General features: G+C 37.8%; 1 protein-coding gene and 2 pseudogenes across 3 annotated transcripts in view; 1 reads left to right on the top strand and 2 right to left on the bottom strand.

Moving 5' to 3' along the window:
• The window catches only part of LOC306639736 (olfactory receptor 4C46-like), a 111,045-nt pseudogene that overhangs the window by 81,848 nt on the left and 7,500 nt on the right, over positions 1-21,697 (bottom strand). The gene's annotated exons all lie outside the window — the stretch shown is intronic.
• On the top strand, positions 6,539-7,464 carry LOC306638441 (olfactory receptor 4C6-like; annotated as a pseudogene). Its single transcript has one exon. The product of its transcript is annotated as an olfactory receptor 4C6-like (transcript).
• LOC306639156 (olfactory receptor 4C11-like) lies at positions 13,010-13,921 on the bottom strand (the record flags this gene model as incomplete). The annotated part of the gene is made up of 1 exon (XM_079102564.1): positions 13,010-13,921. One exon carries the CDS (start codon positions 13,919-13,921, stop codon positions 13,010-13,012), a length of 912 nt encoding a protein of 303 aa, XP_078958690.1.

Genomic DNA, 21,697 nt, shown 5'->3' with positions numbered 1-21,697 from the left:
CCCTTCCTATTACACTCATTCACAGAGCATAAACTTGAGGCTTTTAGAATCTTTAAGCGCTATAAATAACCTCATCTCAGCCTCAAAAAGATTGGAAGCCAGGTCTGCCTGAGTCTGGAGCAGATGTGCTTCCTCATTCTTTGTCTTTCCTGCTTTGGTTCTTGGCTAAGCTACCCCTGCTAAATTACATATTGAACTTCCAGGGTTGTTGTCTGACCCAGTGACTTTGTAGTGTTTGCTTATACTCGTTTCCTTGGTGACAGCATGTGAGTGGTAGACAGAGCTCATGGTGCAGACACTAGTGAGGAATAAACTGAAAGCACAGTGACAATGGCTGCCTTCAAGCTGGCAGAGGACATATGCTAAGGCACACGGTTTATATGCTAGTTTTATTAATATTTCAAGTTGTTTCTGTTGGCTCTAAGGATAAGTCATAAAAATCAGCTTACTTTTCTTTCTGGAATAAACCAAATGATTGTTTTATTCCCCTATTTTAACAACCAAAATACATACGTGTGCATAAGTACATATAAATATTCACAGACACAAAAATGATTTAAATAATTTTAAACCTGGACAAAAATGTTCTGATCGCAATGGCAACATTTGGGCTCAAGTATGTCTCCAGAGAGAGAAATGGACTATAGACATGATATCTGACTCAGGTCCCTTCCAGTTCATATATTCTAGTCACTTTAAGATTGTGGCCATCATGTAATTGAGGTTTAGATCACAGTGAAGGAGCTAATGAACAAAGGGTTAATACTGAGGTATAGATTGTGGCCTGTGGAAAGGCCTGTTGGTTTGGCCCCAGGGATACTCCTACCCACAAGAATACCCTATTAGAAACCTAGGTAGGTGGGAAGGCTTGATTTAGAGATCTGCACCTCCTTCAGGTAGAACCAGTCTCAAGGGGTGCAACCAGAGTGACAAATGGTGCTGTGCCACTACTTCTCAATGGCCACTGCATGCTCTTACAGCCCAGGTCTGGCACCCAGAGAAGAGAGCATTCTCTGATGTGCCTCCTAAGAAGGATGAATGAAGACATTCTGCTTTCATTTGAAAATAGACCACAGAAATTTGAAAGCAAAGGCGAAATGCATTAGTGAAGGCTCTACTTGGCTAACACTTTAGCAGTTGTTCCTAAATGGAGAGAAGGCAAATCCCTCAGTGACCAGGAAGGTTATTTCCTTATTAGGCTCAGAGAGTTGCAAAACTTCTGTTTCAAACCTTTCTTGGAAAGCAGTAAAAATATCCTAGTTCTATGAATTTGACCAAGATTGAATAGATAGATGACTTCCCCCCTGTTCCTTAGGTATCTTTTCTTCACAGAAGAATCAAGCTGAAATAATTTCACCTGTTTCTTGGATTATTTGAAGAAGTTTACTTCATGTGAATGAAACTTGGATGTGATATGATCACAGATGACCTCAGAATTTTACAGTCTCCACTTTTGAACATCTATAAAACCTACACTCTAACAATCATCTTATTCATCTAAGTATTTAATAGGTAGGTTTAGTCATTGCATAGAATTGTAGCATAGAGATTACCCGAAAATGATTAATTTAATTGATTTTGTATTAATTTTATTTAGGTACATATAAACTTGTTAGACAAAAGTATGTCAGTCTTTCATACTCAACACTTGTTTGCTTTATCTGTAAATGTTACATATTACCTGGATAAGGAACTTGAAGGGCTTCAGTTTATATTTGTGCTTAAACTTGTGTTAGATCAGATTACTTTCTTTTTCTTATTAGTGCATGATAATTATGCATAACTGTAGAGATTTTGACATAGTTATAAGTGCATGTAACATGATTTGCTATTTAATAACAAGTAATATCCCCGTAGTTTCCCACCTCCTTTCCCTGATCCCCCATCTTTAATTTACTGATTTTTCTTCGTTATTTATTTTTTGCTTGATGCATTATAGCAGTGCCTGTAAGTGGAAGGGTGACATATTCATACATGTATCTAGCAGTTTGGTCAATTTCATTCTGCAGTTCCTCTCCTTCCTCACCCTCCTCCTTCCCCCTTGATCGCACTTTGTCTACTGCCCAGTTCTCCCTTCTACTGTCAAGAGTTCCTCTTTATTTTTCTCCATTTCTCTGTAGCTTCCATACATGAGAGAAAACATTCTTCTCTTAACTTCTGAGTCTGGCTTATTTCCCTTGGCATGACGCTCTCCAGTTCCATTCATTTACAGCAAATGACTTAATTTCATTCTTCTTTGTGGCTCAGACTCCATTATGTACTGATATGACATTTTCTTTATCTATTTGCCTTTCAAATGAAACCCCCTGTAAGAGAGAAAAATAAAATAAAAATTGAAAAATAAAATGTCTGATTTCCAAAAGTTCTCACAGGCAGGAAGAGAGATAATACATACATGAAAAGGTTACTGAGAGACCCTTTTCTGCATTTTTTTCAATTTTACTTTAACCTTTCTTTTCTCTTTCTCCCTCCTTTCACACATACCCTCTTTCTCTTCCCCTTTGTTTACACATCTTTCTCTCCTGCTTTTCTTTCCATCTCTCTCTTTCCTTTACACAGGCCCACAAAGTAATTTCTCTCCATCCTTCCATACCATTGACCTCTAATTTTTGACCAAAAAAATAAAATGCATTATTTCCCTTAAAATTTTAACATGTACAATATTAAGTACTAAGTTAGATTGAAGGTTCTAGTTTTGAAATCTTTTTTTTTCAATATTTCCCTATGTGTCAAAACATAGCTTCCTCATTCAGTCATGAATCTATCCATAAGAAAGGCTGCTAGTGTTGGTGGCAGTGGGGTGACAGAGATAATAACAGTTTTTTTTTTGTGTGTTTTTGTTTTTTTTTTTTTTTTGCGGTACTGGCTATCGAACTCAGGGCCCTGTGCTTACGAGGCGAGCACTCTACCAGCTGAGCTATCTCCCCAGCCCCAGTGAGTTTTTAAAATGCTCACTGTCAATGCCAGTGTTTAGGCAAAGTGAGGGAAGTGGACTGGCGAAAAGGAAAGCATTAATTATAATTATCCCTGTCCTCACCAGACCAACTTTTCAAAGAAGAGCTCTTCACTGATGCATTGGGAGGCAGCTGAGAGGCCAAGGTACTGTTAATTGTTTTGGTTTGAGCTCAGGCAAGTTTAGAAATACACATGGTAAAGGACAATATAGCAAGTTAATGGTTTCACTGGACCTGCTTACCAAAGAAGTAGCAACCAGACTCTGGTAAGTGTGAGGTGGTTACAGTTTCTCTCATCTTCAGTTGCTGCTTTTGAAATTCAGTCAATAAAGATACATACTTCATAAAGCTGTGATAATTAAGTGAGAAAAAGTCCTTTGCACATTGCCCTTAATTATTAGGAGGCAATACAAGTATGACAGCTATGGTGTATTAATTACACTGCTGTAGAAACTTGTCGGAATCTTCTCTGCTGCATCTGGCGTGGAGGAGGAAATTGTTGACTGCCTGAGGAGGATGTTGGTTTTTCTTTACAACAACTGGGTCTCCCAACTCTCCTTTATTTACAATATGCAGGTCAAAGGAGGTAAGGACTGGGAGGAGCTTCTTTTGTGATGTACAGAATAGGGTGGAGTTAGGGGAGCCATCCTCTTAGGAGGAAGATTCCAGAAGGAGACAGGGATACACTTCCACGCAGTGCCACATACTTCCTGGCAGTTCCTAGAAACCAGGCCTCTGCATCACATGGCTCAACCTAGTCTGACTCTGCTAAATAAGGACGGTTTCCCACAGACACTGAGACATGCGCAGGTGACCGTGACAAAGCTGATTCATAACCTGACTAGAACACAGAGCTGGTTTTCTATGTCTGGTTCCAGTGATATTTCCTGAGAACAGGAAGCCATAGGTGGAAAGAAACAGGGTATGAGTCTGGCAGAAGCAGGTGGATCTGACAACGGGGTAAAGAACAAAGCACAAACAGTCTGGTAGATAAGGGAGACCAGGACACACAACAGAAGTCACATGCCATGAATTTTGTTCTGTGTCAAGAAGGAGTTGTTCTAAGATCCACACCTTAAGAAGACAGGTGTGGATATTACTCAAATCATTGACCTTCGTATGATGCGAACATGAATGAACGACTTCCTAAGGAAATCTTACCCAGAGGCCTAAGCAATCACTGTAAAAAATCAAAACAAAACAAAACAAACAAACAAACAAAAAAACTGAGTGTTTATGTTTGAGGAGAACAGAGTCCCTCCTGCTGCTACTCCTCACTGGGCCTTCCTTATACTGCAGATGAGGAAAGCAAGGCTTGGGGAAGCCAGCAGAGTGGCCATGTGACAGACTACACTAAGAAGGCAGCCTAGAATATGATCCACTTTCCATTTACTGACTCCTGAACTTCACAAAGGTTTTTGCAATAAAGACCTTAGTTTTGGGGCAAGGAGGGAGAGGCTTTTGTAATGCGGGGCCTTCAGGACCCCTGTGAATGCTCTGGGCTTTGTGTAAGGGATGGAGCTGAGGTAGATCATAGATTACCAAACAAATCCTCATTCAGGGCACAATATAATCTCCATTTAACTTTAAAGCTCCTACAAAAATACCTGGCAAGGCAAGCTATTTCCACTGCAGCTTCATCTTGGTTGTTCAAGCAATCCTCCTGAAGTACCACACAATGTGATTTTCTCTTCTCTGATAATGGAAAATAATAGGTAAAAATTTGAGTTATGTGATAAAAACACTGACTCCACAAAGTACTAGTTATAAAATTATAACATAGCTTCCAAGTTTTCAGGATTTCTTTCCCATGGGAGAAATAACGGTTCCTACCTCGTGTGGTATCATCCAGTTTACATGAGGTAATAAACCTGTCATACCTGGCACAGTGCCCAGCAAGGCAATCAACCTGCAAGCTAATTGTTTAGTTGTCATAATTATGTTCAGGAATATTTTGCCACATTTAGGGGACAAAGAAACTAAAAAAAAGGACTTGAGTTAAATTTTCATCATTAAACAATAGATTAGTTGGGCATTCTATAATCACCACTTTTTGGTATTTGGGGGCTAATGGTTTTAGCAAGTCTCAGTCCATAGATAGCTGACTCCATTCTCTGGAGCCCAAGGAGAGGTAGAACATCATGGCAGAAGAATTTGGCAGAAGAAAGCAGCATAGGACATGGACACCAGAAAACAGAGAGAGAGAGAGAGAGAGGAACATTGCACAGCAGAGAAAAAATAGAAACCATAAGGCATGACCTCAGGAACCACTGCCTCCTCCACTGCCTACCTGCCTATAGTTACAACTCAGTTAATCCCTATCAGGGAATTAATGTACTGATTAGATCAAAACTCTCAGAACCAAACATTTCAACTTTTGGTCAACACCTCATATGAACCAAAACAATATGCTTTTGAAAAAGAGCACAATAATAATTCATTTCACTAGGTTGTTTTAAAGGAAAAACAGGATAATTGCACCATCTCTAACAGAGAAAGCATACTGATGTTGGAGCATACTGAGTCTGGAGTTAGAACATGCAGTCCTCATTTTGACTGAACTGTTGACTAGCTATGCAACCTTGACTAAGTTTCCTAAACTCTGTTGGAGTTAGCGTCTTCATCTGAAAGATAAATCTAATCATATCATTATTCTAGTGATTGGAATGAGGTAGGTGGCCAAAAATATAGGCGACTATTAATAAGAATCTTTAAGTTAGAAGAAGGAGGAAGAGAAACCAATTAAACATGGAAGGATAATTTGAAAACAGAAAAGACACGAGGTAAACATTCACGAATGAAGTATGCATCTATAAATTCTATATTTAGCACATTTTTCTAAAAGTCAAATTCTTGGATGGCAAACAAATGAATAATAAATAGACAAGTTCCTGGGGTCCTAGAAACCAATCATGAACTATTGTAGAGACATGCTTGCAGGTTTGGGGAGGAGGCCAGGAACGTGGGCGGGAGGACGCACCCACCTGTTGGCATGCGAGGCCTCCTCCCATGCACTTACAGAGCAGGGCCCTGGCTGCACTTGCACCGAAGCCCCAGCAACCTCGCGCTTGAGGCGGCACAGTGCGGAGGGGACTTTTCAGCTGGCGGCGGTGGTGGCTGCTAGCCCTTCCCTGCCCCCCCCCCCCCCCCCCCCCCCCGCCATGGGGCTGCCTAGGGAGCAGGACGTTGAGGCCAGCGGCGGCCCCTGAGCTGCTGGAGGCGGCACAAAAGCCACTGGATGAATGACTGAGTCACAGTCCAAGCTGCGGAGGCCAGCAGCAGGCTGTTCTGGGATCCGGCCCAGGCAGAATGCCCACATTCCACCTCGGATTAAAGCCAAAGGCGGAGCTGGTGTTGGCATTGGCACCAAGGCATCTATAAGGCAACAAGAGGCAAGCAAGGAAGCAAGCAAGAAGGCAAGCAAGGAAGCACCCCTAAAGAAAAATAAAGAAGTTGTTCATTCCCAGTCCGCCTCCGATTCTTTCCCATGGTCTGGTTGCAGTAGGTGGCAACAATCTATATAAAGCATATGTTGCTTTTTTGTAGGTGCTCCAGCTTTCAAGAAAAGCTCATACACTAGGTAGATGGGAAATCAGAACAAGTGACAGAATTCATCCTTTTGGGTCTTACTGAGAACCAGGAGCTGAGGAAAATATTTTCTGCTGTATTCTTAATCATGTAAGTGATCACAGTGCTGGAAAGTCTACTCATTGTGGTGACCATGATTACAAGTCAGAGTCTGAGGTCACCTACGTTCTTTTTTCTTACCTTCCTGTTCCTTCTAGATATCACCTATTCTTCCGTCATTGCCCCCAAGTTGATCGTGGACTCCCTCTCTGAGAGCACTGCCATCTCGCTGGAGGGCTGCATGACCCAGATCTTCGCAGAGCATTTCTTTGGAGGTGTGGGGATCATGCTGCTCACTGTGATGGCCTGTGACCCCTACATGGCCATCTGCAAGCCCCTGCACTACAGCAGCATCATGAGTGAGTCCTCGAGTGTGCTGCCTGATGGTGGGAGGGGCCTGGCTGGGCAGATCCATGCACGCAGCAATACAGCTTCTCTTCATGTACAGAATACCCTTCTGTGGCCCCAATGTCATCCATCACTTTATGTGTGACTTGTTTCACTTACTGACAATTGCCTGCGTGGACACTCGGACTCTGAGTCTCCTAAGTCATTCTCAACAGTGGGGCGATGTGCATGGCCATCTTCCTCACCCTAGTTGCCTCCTACGTAGCCATCCTCTGCTCCCTGAAGTCTTACAGCTCTGTTGGGAGGCACAAAGCCCTCTCCACCTGTGGCTCCCCTGTGGTCATGTTGTTCTTCATGCCATGTATTTTCTTGTATGTGAGGCCTGTGGCTGTTTATCCCATATTCTAGGCGATGGCCGTGTCAATTTCAATCATCACCTCCATGCTGAATCCCTTGATCTACACTATGGAACACAGAGGCGAAAACTGCCATGAAGAAACTTTGGATGAAGCAGGGGACTTCACTTGGCAGCTAACTGTCATGCCAAGAACCGCTCATTTCCCAGAAGAATTAGTGGTTCTTTCAGAAATGGGTGAGAATTCAGCTGTCCATTCTCCCCAGGGAACTCTGAAATTTAAAAAAGTTTAAAAATCTGTGTTGTAACTTATGATGTGAGCAACATGGAGTTTGTGATGCCTTCTTGTTTGATGTCCTGCTTTGTTCCCCATCACCTTAGAATCTCCTCCCACTGCCCTGGAATTCTCTGATCCATCTTGCTACTGCCTCTACCTCTCCAAGCACATCGTGAGCCCTCTCCTCTCTCAAATAGCTGTGAAACCCTTTCCTGTCCTTAAGGTTTTGCTTCTCTGGCTGAAAATGAACCCTCATCTTCCTCCAAGTGTCATTTCTCTCTGATTTCTGTCCTCAGTTAAGAAATTAAATCTTATCTTCCTTGAGAAGCCAAACCCCATGGTTCAGTTGAAGAAGCCTCCCCTCCTGCCCTGCTTCTCTAACCCAACACCTTCACTGCATCAGTAACTCTGATCAAGAGTAAAAATACCTCGTATGACCACGGTTGACTTTCACTATTTCCTATCCATCTGCCCCCCTGCTCCAGGGCTGGATATCCATGAGAGATGAACTTTACATTTGTTTATTCTTGGTCCCCTATTAGTTTTTTTGGTTGTTGTTTGTTTTTGTTTGTTTGTTTGTGTGTGTGTGTGTGTGTGTGTGTGTGTGTGTGTGTCACAAGGGAATGAACCCAGAGATGCTAAACCAATCAGTCACATATCCAGCCTTTTTTATTATTGTGTTGTTTTTTAGACAGGTACTCACTAAGTTGTTTAGAGCCTCGCTAAATTGTTGAGGCTCACTTTGAACTTGCAACCCTCCTGTCTCACCCTCCTGATCCACTGGGATTACAGGCATGTACCACCATATCTGACCTGACTAGATTTTTAATAGCTACCTGATAAATGCTTATAAAAGACAAGAACCATTTAAAAACTAACAAAATGCATACAGTTAGGGGGAAAATAAGACAGTCTTAAATAACTATAAAGTAAACAGAGAAACCAATAGAGCAAGTTTATGGAGGTGGAAGTCTATCAATTCGGAAGCTACTTCATATTGAGTAAGTCTGAGAAGGATTATATTAGCAGGTTCAGCTGATTTTTTATTCTATTGAGAGTTCATCAATACAAGCCAGTAAAGTTTGATACCAGGATTACCTAGTCAGGAAAACTTCCAACTATAAAATAAGAAATGTAAAACTAAAGCTAATGTCATACTCTTTATTCTATTGATCTTTATACAGTCATTAATCCTATCAGATTATACAAATATAAATGTAAGAGCTTTAAGATCCTTTATAATATTCACATTATTATAATAATATAAAACCATCTTATGGCTTTCATAAAAATCAAAATAATCATATTTTTGTGGATTTTTTTCATTGCGGTTAAAAATGGAAAAAAAAATAAATAAACATAAAGTTGTACAATACTCTGAAGTATTCAAGAAGATATTCCAAAGTGAACTCTACAATTGAAAGTTAAGAGAAAAATAGATGCTCAATACAAAACCTTTTCAGAACATGGAAAGACATTGCTCAACTCTTCTATGGTACAAAAGAGCTATCTATATCCTGAAAGAATGTTTTAACTTTGGATCACTTTAAAGCAGTCCCAATAGCCTGCATTTCCTCTGGGGTTTCAAGAAGGGCTGAACACAGATGCACTGACAATACCTTGCCTGCATTTGAGATCCCTCTTCTCTCCATTCTCTAAATGGATCCTTATATTCAACTCACTGATCTTATATAGTTCCTTGACAATGCCCCAGTCGTTCCTGTGTCAGAGTCAGAGCTTTCTCTCTCTGGAAATTTTATCCCACTAATCTTCACATGGCTATCTCCTTTTCATCATTTTTGTCAGTCGCTGGTGCTCATCATTCCTATTAAACTTATTCACTTCAAATAGGTAGGATTTGCTGTGTGAAAACCCAAATTCCTTTTCTCCTATGGTGAAAGTGAGAAAATCTTTTGATATCATAGTAAAGCCTGGAAGTCAGGGTAGTCTTAGGAGGCAAGATGCTGTTCTCATTCTCTAGCCCTGTTCTGCTTATTCAGGTACTAACCTTCTACCTTCTAAGGCAATGGTCTCCTCTGACTCACAGGTGGAGTAAGGGGATGGAGACTGATTATTTTAGTGTGCCCCAAAATAGCGTGATCAACTGCCACCCTCTTGGGTCTACATTGCCCCTCTGTCACCCAGCTCTTTGAAGTGGCTGGTGCTGAAATTACTTCAAAATTATCCTTTCCTATTATCTGTTGACACCATAGTAATGATTCTTTCTAATTCATTCCTAAATCCTGAGGGTTATTTATTAATTAATTTATTTTGAAAATAATCCTCAAACCAAAATGTAGAGCTAGGGAACTAAAAATGGCCCTTTCACCATGAAGTTCACCAAATGACTTTACTGGAGCTGCCTTGGGTATTTTATGAGATCACCTTGACTTCTTCCTCTAACCCAGTAGGAAACTGATCTTCAAACATCGTTTTCCTCCACCCACATCTCTGCTTTCCTCTTCATCTCTAAAATTTGTCCTTGTTCAATTTGCTTAGAAGTTTTCTGTTTTCAGATAAGTTTAAGTTTACAAAAATTTGTCTCTAAAAGATATCTTCACAGTGAATGCAAAGAAATGGATTATTGCATTAAAATAATGTACTGCCCCTTTCTAAATGAAAGTGAATTTTCTCAAGATCCACTGTTGATATAAACAAGTCATTCATGAACCAACAACTCTCATGTTTTAATATGTAAAATTTTAAAGTCTGACTAGACATAGTGCATGTGAAATTACAAGTGTGTCCAGATCACACTACCTGTTTCCATACCACAGGAGCTTATGTAGGTATGAATTTGCAAAACTAGGAGAAGAATTTAAACCCTTGGCCAATGTGTAAAGTGGGAAAATGGTTTGTGAAAATAGCTTTGGAAAACCCTTGTGGAGATGTGCCTGCTGCTCACGTCAAATTGATTGTGTGTGTGTGTGTGTGTATGTGTGTGTGTGTGTGTACCTGCATGTCTGTTCTGAGAGCATAGAAGCTTCCACACTAATGGTACTAGGAGACTGAGATCAGAAACACCTAGGTAGAAAGAGTCACCAGCCGATTTAGGAAAAAAAAAAAATAATAATCAGGTGAGGGTTGCTGGTGACATCAACCTACACTGTTTTTATATTGATAGACTTTCTCAGGATAAGACATTCATGGTCTGCCAAAGGGAGTCATAGGAGTGTTTTAGGTACCAGCCCCAAAGGGTCACAACATTTTAAAGACCTAAGGAGGCATCACCAGGAATCACAAGGAGTAGACATTTTCCTTCCACATCAAAGAAACTATAATAGAAACACCAAGGCAGGTATCTTGAAAAGACTTGGGGAAAAAAATCCAAAAAGGAAGGGATAAAAGAGAATTTTAACATCTGTCAGGTCCATAGACAAGTGAGCCAGGTTAGTAAGAAATCAAGATAGGCAAGAGTTTTCTCCCTCCTAAATAATTCTCTCTCCTTTGTTCACTCAGATTTCACCATCCAGTTTTTCTTTGTAATGCTTTTGTGCCTCAGTGGAAGGAAGTTTTGACAGTTGGATAATAACACATCTTGGACATTTTAGTTTATATTTAAAAATTTTATGTATGTTTTTAATTGACAATAATTTGATGGCATTACATTGTACAAGGTGATATCTCAACATGTAATGATCAGAACATTGTAACTGGTATATATATCACTCAGACATTGATTATTCCTTTGTTCAGCAGTCATTCAAAATCTTCCCTATTAGTGATTCAGAAATAGACAATTGTTGTCAACCATAGTTACCTTGCTGTGCTATAGGGGAGGGTGGGTGGAGAGAGGGTAGTTCATGGATACATGTGTTCATTTGGATGGTTTTAAATTTCAAATAGAGGACTTGTTCAAAATCCATGGGAATTGGGACTGTGCTATCTAACAACAACAGAAAATTCGTGAAACTTTCTGAATTTTCATTCAGACATTGATAAAATATTTTCTCATACTTTATTATTTGATGCATCCGAGAGAGGCCAGTAATAAAGTTTAATTTTATGATGTCCTGCTTATGTAAGATGCAGTTAAATTTAAATATATCCCTTGTAGGACTAGAGTCAAATATTTAAAAACAGAATTGGAAGACTAAAATTATAAAAAACTGAATATTCATCTAGGAAGTGTATAAACAAAGTTGCCACTTGCCAGTATGGAACTGAGAACTTTCACAGATATATTTCTTGGCATGTCAAAGTCTCCTCTGTCACCAATTTGCCTGTGTCAGAGTGATTGCAAGTCTTTGTGGAACACAATGACATTTTATGTTCAGTTGACAGAAATGCCCATTTACATACAAAGCACATCATGCTCTTTGTTCATGAGCCTAAGTCACTTAGAGTGGTGCCTCTGGGTGCCAATGTGGTTGCATTCCTATGCTCAGGTATAGAAAGAGTATGACCATATTTTATTGTGAATTTATGAGGTGGGTTTAGGGTGAGTGTGCATGATACACACAGATTAGATATTTTAAAATGAAAATACTTCAAAATAAGAAGTTCTTAAAACACATTTACACAATGCTAAAAGACCAAAGGTGAGAAACACTAGACTGGACCATTACTTCCAGGTTATCTAAGGTTAAAATTTTAAGAAACTATTAAGAAAGAAAAATAAGCATGTCTTTCTTCATTTCTGGAATCTAAATAAGCACAACAGCTGAGAAGCTAAGCTACTAAGGGCAGTGATACAGAGATATCCTGAAACTCTATCACTTCCTGTATATTTTCATATGGTCAAATGTGAATGTCAACAAAACTCTTCCTACCTGGGGAAAAATTGACACTTTCCTTTCACCTTCTCTCTCTTCTTATATTGATCTTTCTCCTCCCTCTGCATCTTCCAGCTGCCAAACCCTCTCAGGGTCTCCTCCCTCTTGTGAAGAGCAATGTGAAAGATGGCCCCACTCCCACCCCAAGAGACAGGCTGGCTGAGTATGCCAAACTCATCCAAATAATGGGTTCCTCCTCCCTCTGTATTCACTGAATTTTGAGAGACTTTCTAGGTAAGGCCTAGATTCCCATTGGACTTTCATCTTTTTATAGAAGTTTGAGCATGTATCACTCCATACTTCCTCAGTGAAACAGGAAATTTCCAGAGTAGCATTTTGTAGAAGCATTCTCTCTAATCTTTAGGTTGACAAGACAACAATTTTAGCTCTGTCCAGTTTCTTATGGATTACTCTTATGACCACTTTTAAAGGGACTAGAATAAAAATCTGGGAAAGGTATTAGTATACACAAATTTACAGCACAATCATTTTGTGATTTGTCAGGTATAATATATATATTACAGAGGATTGGATGAAATTATGATTTATGCACACACACATACACAGAGATCTTGTTTATCACTAATATTTTATCTTTCTATTAAATGTAATAAAAACTAACCTGGTGAGAGAGCATACATTAGAATTCTCATATACCATTTATCAAGTAAAGTCATACTTTGCTACACCATAATTTTTTCATGGCATTTTTAACTTCTGCATTCCTCAGTGTATAGATCAAAGGATTCAGTAAAGGTGTCCCAATTGTATAAAATACAGCCACCATCTTGTCTATTGGAGAGGTGGTTGGTGGACGAGTATATATAAATATACATGGACCAAAAAATATGACAACAACAATAAAGTGGGAGGTGCACGTGGAAAGGGCTTTTCGCCTTCCTTCTGCATTGTGGTTTCTCAGAGAATATAGGATAACAATATAGGACATAAGTAAGATTGTGAAACTCACCATGCAAATGACTCCACTGTTAGAAACAACTAGCAAATTTATTACATAAGTGTCCATGCAGGCAAGTTTCAATAAGGGCTGCAAATCACAGAAATAATGATCAATCACATTGGGGCCACAGAAGGGCAATCTCAAAGCCAGGAAAATCTGTGCTGAGGAATGGATGCAAGATCCCACCCAGGCCAGAATTATCAACACACCACAGACTCGCTGGCTCATGATGATTGTGTATCGCAGGGGCTTACAAATGGCCACATAGCGATCAAAGGCCATGAGGATGAGCACAAATATCTCCATACAGCCAAAGAAATGGGCTGCAAAAACTTGAGTCATGCACTCATTGTAGGAAATAGTCTTCTTCTGAGAAATGGCATCCACAATCAGTCTGGGGGCTGTGGTTGTAGAGAAGCAAGCATCAGCAAAGGACAGATAGAAAAGGAAAAAATACATGGGACTCCCAAGTGTCTGGCTTCTTTTAATGGTTACCACGATAAGAAAGTTCCCCAGAAGAGTCATGAGGTAAAGAATCAAGAAGATCCCAAATATTGCCTTCTGCTTGCCAGCATCTTGTGTCAGCCCAAACAGAATGAATTCAGTCACACTGCCATTATACATCACCATGTCAGTGCCTGTGGGCAGCATGCAGTTGACAAATGTTTAGCTTGCATAAAGAAGAAAGTAACAGACATCTTTAAAAGATCAGTATGCTGATATATATAAATTCTTTGATTCTACTATGTGCGTTCATTTGTGGTGAGACAAAATTCCCTGGCATCTTTTAAGACTATGATGTCCTCAACTCTTCTAGATTTCTCTGTTGAACCCAAAACTCACTGGACTGGAGCAAATTATTTTTTTTCTTTTTGCAATTGGAAAATAATAGACAAATGTCCTTCAACTATATTGGTTCTTAACTAGATTGAGATCTACAGAATTTGTTCTTTCCTTGGATGAGTGATTGTTTTGCAACTCAGCCTTCCTATATCAAAAATGGAATGCAAACACTTATTCTACTTTACTCTGGCCTTCAAAATTAAAAAAAAGTTTCATATCCACATATATAAACACATCTATGCACATATTTCTTGTATCATAATTTTAACTCTGCACTTTGCAATCATTAAAACACTATTCCATAAAATTAAAAATTAATAATACTGGAAAATCCTACCCAACAAAACTCTTCTCAGTTAATTTCATTTATTTTGTGTCCATTTTATCTTCCATCCCATTAGTATTGTGGATTCAATACATTCTCTAAAATCTATTTTCACAACCTCTTACCAATGCCCCTTGGTTTAAGAAATCAGTTTACTGATGGTTATACTATTTTAAGGAAATGCATGATTAAATGTCTTGGATAATACTTCAAAAGGGCATATTAGAAAGAAACTACTCTTTATTCTCTTGATTATACACTTATATTTATATATATTACACTTATATTTATATTACACTTATATTTATATTACACTTATATTTATATTACACTTATATTTATATATTTGTTGGTGGGATTGCAATTTGGTGCAGTCACTCTGGAAAGCAGTATGGAGATTCCTTAGAAAACATGGAATGGAACCACCATTTGAGTCAGCTATCCAACTCCTTGGTCGATACCCAAAGGACTTAAAATCAGTATACTACAGTGACACAGCCACACCAATGTTTATAGCAGCTCAATTCATAACAGCTAGATTGTGGAACCAATATAGATGCCTTTCAATAGACAAATGGATAAAGAAACTGTGGTATATAAACACAATTGAATATTATTCAGCCATAAAGAAGAATAAAATTATGGCATTTGCAGGTAAATTGATGGAGTTGGAGAATATCATCTTATGTGAAATAAGTCAATCCCCAAAATCCAAAGGCCAATTGATTTTTCTGATAGGTGGATGATGATACATAACAGACATGGGATGGGGTAAGGGAAGAATGGAGGAATGGTGAATTGTGTAGAGGGAAATGAAGGGTAGGGAGGGGGTGGGGGGAAGGAAAGATGGTAGAATGAGACAAACATCATTACTCTATGTACATGTATGATTACACAAACGTTGTGACTCTACTTCCTGTACAACCAGAGAAATCAACAGTTGTACCCCATTTGTGTACAATGAATAATAAATGAATAACTAAATGAAGCAATAAATGTTTCATTAGAATATTGAGTTTTTCTACCTATGATTTTTAACCTGGTATGGTTTCTCATAGGTCTATAATCTGGGAAGTGCTTTGTGAAAATCATATAATGCCCCTCTTACACACATACACTGAATTCCCTAGAACATTGTTTCCTAAAAACATTATTTTAAAAACATTCCATAATTACAACATAAAATTTTACATTTTTACTATTTCAGGAGTTTGTTAATTATATGATTACATGGTTCATTAATTATATTATTAAAATAATCACAGTGTCACTTTATATTATGACTTACATTTAGAATCATGCAAATAAATATTCTCTTTTTATACTTAACATTGCTTAATTACCTATTTTATAGTGTTATGACATAAATCTTTGAAAAAATTTTACTTTGACTTTTATCTCCTGGAAAAATAATGATAATACTTTTCCAAGTGCAGTATTATTGCACAAGTACTAGAGATAATCATTGTGATTAATATGTATTGTAAACTCTACTTTCAACATTTTGTATCACTGTAATCACTCACTGTACATTTGTTATAGAATAAATCATGTTATGATGAAATATTCAAAGTAAACTGAGGAATTTGAGAAGAAAAATTGAAATATTGCTGTGAATGGTGGTGCACAACTCTAATTTCAGTGCATCAGGGGACTGAGGAGGATTGCCAAGGTCAAGGTCAGCCTGGGTAACTTAGTGTGACTAGCTCAAAATTAATACTAAAAAGGGCTGGAATGCAGCTCAATAATAGGGTACCATTGGGTTAAAACTTAATATTGAAGAAAAGTTTCATTTCAAGTCATTTAAATCTATAGGCTCACTCTCCATAATTAAGTGTTTTTACTTTTTATATCTACTTACAGAGACATTTACAAGTTTATTTGCATATGTGTATATCTCTGTATCCTTATTTTATGTACAAATATGAAATGTGTTTCAATGTTGATTATTTTTCAAACTTGAAAAGCATGCCAAAATTGTATTATTTTATGACATTATCATCTTAACAGCCTAACAGAAATAAAATTATATTTTATTATAGTCATATACTCTTCATCCATAAAATTTACATTTGTACACATGCATTTCCTTAAATTATTGCCCTTATGATATTCCTGAACTTTTTGTTAGATTATTATTAGAAATATTAATATTTTAAATGAGTGGATATTAAGCTAACAAAGAAATAACTATATTTCTTAGTTATGAATTCTAAATTTGATTTTGGTCTGTGTTCTATTATTTCTCTTTTTCTCTGATGTTTTCCACTTTATATAGTCCACTTTGCCAATTTTCCCATTTTAACGTGATTCTTTGTTTCAAAATATTATAAAACTTATATTTATTCTCCATTTTTCTGTAAAAGTTTTTTGCTTGAATTCCCAAATCAAAATTATCTAAAATTGCTGAGAGGAATAGGAAAAATGTTCACCTGTTCTTATCAACTCTATGATCACTAAGTTAAATGTTGATACATTTATCAATCATTTAAGCCACCGTATGATTGATATTAGGAAAAGTAGATATCCTCTGTAGCTAGAAATGGCAGCACCTAATATTTTTTAATACATATAAAAAGGAAATGAATTCAAAGTTCCCAATATCTTGACTGTAGGAAACCCATGATGAGAGAAAAAATCAAAACAGTTCTTTTGTTGTGGAGAAGGGTAGAATTCAGAGATATGACAATCAGAAGAGTGGGTGAATTTAGGATGAGGTCAATCAAACCAAATTTTAATGTAAATGAGTAGAAAAAATCTTGAACTAATAGATCAATACAAAATCTCTGGTAATCCAGACTCCAAAGATACAGTAGAAAAGCTTTGAAAGCAATTTGTCTTTCTAGTCACGGTTCATGAAAGCCAGACTGTGAAGTTTGGATACCTTGTCATTGGTGACCTATAAAATGTGAAGGCATTAAGCATGATATCAGCTTTTATTAAGATTTACTCAGCACAAGGAACAAAAACTGCCCAGTTATTTAATAGGTTATGTTTGAGGGCACTTTGAAGAGCTTATATATAATGACGACTCTATCCCTTAAAAAATTTCAGAGTTCAAGTTAAGATATCTCTCTTTCTGTCCCCTGCACTTAAAAACTTGGTGAAACACAAAAAAGTGAATACACTGTGGTACCAAAAAAATACAGCCTGGCTCTGCAGCCTGCAGGCATGCAAAATATGATCCATTACAGTTTCAGACTTGCTACTTCCTTTCTTAAGAGAGGGACCAGATATGCTCTTTCTCAACTGTTCTCTGTAAGAGATTGCAAAATTAAATATCTTTCATCTGCTTTTACTTATTGGTTCTTTTTGGTTACACATGGCTGTAGAATCCATTTTAACATAATTGTAGAATCATGAAATATATCTTGTTCTAATTCAGATCCCAGTACCTCTCCTTCCCCTTTCCTCTCTCCACTCTCTGCTCCTTTCCCTCAATTGATTATTCTGGTGTTTATCTCTAGTTATTTTTAAATTAATTTCTTGTTCATATACACAATTTTATCTGCTTTAATGGGAACATTTTTTACAGTCACAAAGCCAGGATATTATTCCTTTTGCATAGTATCTTGTACTTCAGTTCTAAAGTGAATTTGGTGCATACCTATGTGAGTTTTCATTGAGAATTATTAACACACATGCAACAGAAATTTATACTAAAATTTCCCAAAGGTCCATATTTTCAGTGGTCATTCCTAGCATCCTTCAAGATCCTTATGGGTTTTTACTAGAATATCTGTTCTATGGTATAGAAGGACCCACATTCAGGTATTCCATCTTACTTTTGACATTCTCTCCTTCCCCCCCACCTTCTTATCCTCTAAATGAGAAAGTGGGCACTTTAAAAATACAATAATTAATATATACAATAAAATGTTTGCTATGCTTTTCAAACACAATAGTTGAGGTGCTTGCTACGACTTTCAAACCCCCATTCCCTATACCACTTACGTGTCCTTTATCCTCTCAATGCTTCCCCTTATATATGCTCCAGTCACATCTGAAGTGTCTGCCCTCATAAGTACAACCACAATCTCATTCCCCGAATCTTCCATACCTCAGCATGTGATGGCCTTTACTCTTCTGTAATAGCCACTCTCCACTTCTCTTTGGATAGAACACCCAATTCAAATATCGTCTCCTCAGCAAAACCTCCCCAAAGTTATCCAGTCAAATGAGTTTCTTAGCAACAGTCTTGTTAAATTCTTTGTTTATTGAATCATGTAATTCCCAGTATATCCTTCTCTCACTTTTGATTTACCATTTTGCATTCATTTGATTTTACCATACCTTGTAAGACAGTCTTGTGCTATTTCAATTTGTACACTTTAGAATAACCTGGGAGACAAAGTTTAGCACAGATCAATCAGAGAAGACCCAGGATGGGAACACAGACCTTTTCATTGCATGGAAATCTCTTAACACTCCATCCACACTGCTATGTGAACTATCACATCCCATCCATCCTGGTGGAGCCAGCACAGAATCAAGAAACCATGAACAGACAGCAAAGAAAACCATGTAAAAAGTTCAGGACATATCCTAGTTATTAAAGGACTGCAGTCTTCAGGATGGGTCAAAGAGACCAGCATTTCATAGCTATATCTGAAAAATATTAGTGTGAGGAATAAAAAGGTTAGAGAATAATAGGAGGAATCAGAACAAAAACTTTAAAAAATAGTGTTATTATGAACAAGAGTCAGAAAAGGGAGAATTAGGAGATAAAAGATGGATACTTCCACCAGGCAAAGATAAGCAAGGAACCACAGATAAAGTGTATTCTTCTGAGGTTTTGCTGAAGAGTTTTGCTGCTCCCCACTTCCTCCTTGTGTTATGTCTTTCTCTAACACCAGAAAAAGCAAGGCTTATAAGAGACCCTGGACAGTCAACACTAGTATGGTCAATTTCAAGACTCTCAGTACCTAATTGTGCCAATTAGGCACTCTGAGTGCCTAATTGCCAACTGACTGCATCTGATCAGTGTGCATCCCTATCTTTGTCCTGACTTCAGTCTTTGCAAACAAGAGATGTGCAGGTCCCCCTTGTCCCCTTCATCTTCAGTTGGAATTGAGCCTAAGCCAGTGAAAGCTGAACCACCCTGAAATACTGAAAACTTTTCAACATCAATTAGAAAAAATATATTTACAGAAGTTTAGATTTCTTAGAAGATGGAATCAGATGACAGTGACTTGGTCCTGAATCGGAAGAAAAGGAAAGAAAATAAATCAGCTGGCCTTGAAAACTTACCTCTTTTCTTGGTAAGAAAGAGATGACATTTAACAACGTGGTCATACTTTTCTATTTTACAATTCTGGTTTACTGTGCAGATGAATAACATACAGTAAATCTGCAGCATAAAAATTTTGCTTTAGATTCATCCACTCTTGCTTTCCATTGTAGAATCTATGGTAGAGCAGATGATCCAGATAGATCTTTATAGGAGGCCTAAGTTAGAATCTACCAAAGGATTTGGAATATTGACAGAAAATTTATTACTTCTCTTTCTAAAAATTTCTAGAATAAAAAGAAAATGTCACCACAATTCCATGGAAAAGTATTCCTAAAGTCAATTATGTTACCCCAAAATATTCTCTTGCAGAACATCTCATTTTCCTCCACCAAGTATTTATCGATATTTCATAAAACTCACAAGTGTCCAGCTTCCAGAGGGCAAGTACCACAACTCTTCCCACAAAGACCCTGAAGGATTTGCTCAATGAGCTACTCACCATAGTTAACCCAGGCACACAGCAAACCCTGAGCCAATTAGTTCCAGGGAAGGATGGCAGGAGGCAAATTCAGTTGCCTTCCTGTTCTCTTGGTCTGTCCTTGGGGACAACTACCCTTTCAGTTACCCAGTGAACCATCCCAGCATGCATTAAAAGTCTCTTGGAGGTGTCCACTACTAAAGTTACCAAAGGCTTTCTCCTGTAAGTGGAATCATTTTGAATGCTAGTCACAACTCTCAGCCCAGTTAGAACACAAGTAGACCAGATAGAAGTGAATTCTACCTTCATTGCTTGTGTTTCTGGGACTGTAGGTACATTTCTTAACTTCTCCTAGATTTCTATTCTGAAAAATGTTACCATCATGGCTGGTGGTATACAGGAGAGGTGCAGTGCTTTTACAGGACTTGGTCTTTATCCCCAGAACCACACACCTGCACACATACCTGCACACACACACATACACATGCATCATCATTAAATACAACTTACACAAATGATTTAATAATTAATAATTTTGAATTAATCCTAATAATATTGAGGATATGAATTATAATACAAGTAGTTAGAAATAAAACTATTTCCCAAAATCTCCATAATTTTAAAAACATTTTGAAGTCAGTAGAGAAAAAGAGGATTTAAATAAAAAGTATTTTTGCACATTTTCATTTTTAATTAGCATCTTAAAGTATAATTTATACACAATAAAAGCAGCATTCTTAAGTGCACAGATGAATTTTGAAAAATATATAGAACCATGTAACCACAACTGCACTGATGGAAAATTGTCAATTTTACTATTCTATTAAAGGACCCAAGTTTTGGCTCTGTGTTCTCCTCATTTTTATGTTCTATTTCTTTGCTTCCTGCTATTTATTTATTTATTTATTGTTACATGGTTCTTACTGAAATCCATGATTCTTTCTGTGATTCTTTCCTACCATCAATGGATGCTGTTAATCTTTGGAGGACTTTTATTTTAGTAGCATCCCCACCCCCACCTCATCTTCACTTGGCATTCTCTCTGAGCATATATTGGTCTTGGTGTTCAAATTTTTTCTCATTATAAGGGCACATTTATGTTGGATTAGAATTCAGTGTAATAATATCCTCTTAACTTGGTTATCTGCAAATACATTATTTGCAAGTAAGGGCATGTTCATAGGTACAGGCATTTAGTTTTCAGTATCTTCTTGGGAAAATACAGTTCAATCCATACATCTTTTTGAGAGAAAAAAATACTAGGTCTCTTCAAATTTCCTCCAAAGCTCTTCTGGGTTCTCTGCTTCAACACTTTTTCTAGATATGACCCTGCTTCAGTACAAAGCCCTGATTCCCAACCTGTTCATGCCCAGAATCAACAAGCATTCCCAGGATAAAACCAGCCACAGAACAAGTCACGTCAGTGAAATTCTCATCTTCTTGGAGTCATACCCTTTTCATGGTGGTTTACCCAGCAGTTCGCCAGTACCTTATATGGCTGATTTCTTCCACTCTCTGGCA

Source organism: Sciurus vulgaris (assembly GCF_902686455.1).
Source record: "Sciurus vulgaris genome assembly, chromosome: 11".
Classification (NCBI taxonomy): domain Eukaryota; kingdom Metazoa; phylum Chordata; class Mammalia; order Rodentia; family Sciuridae; genus Sciurus; species Sciurus vulgaris.
Note: the sequence above shows the minus strand (reverse complement) of the source record. Positions and strands in the feature narration are given on the sequence as shown.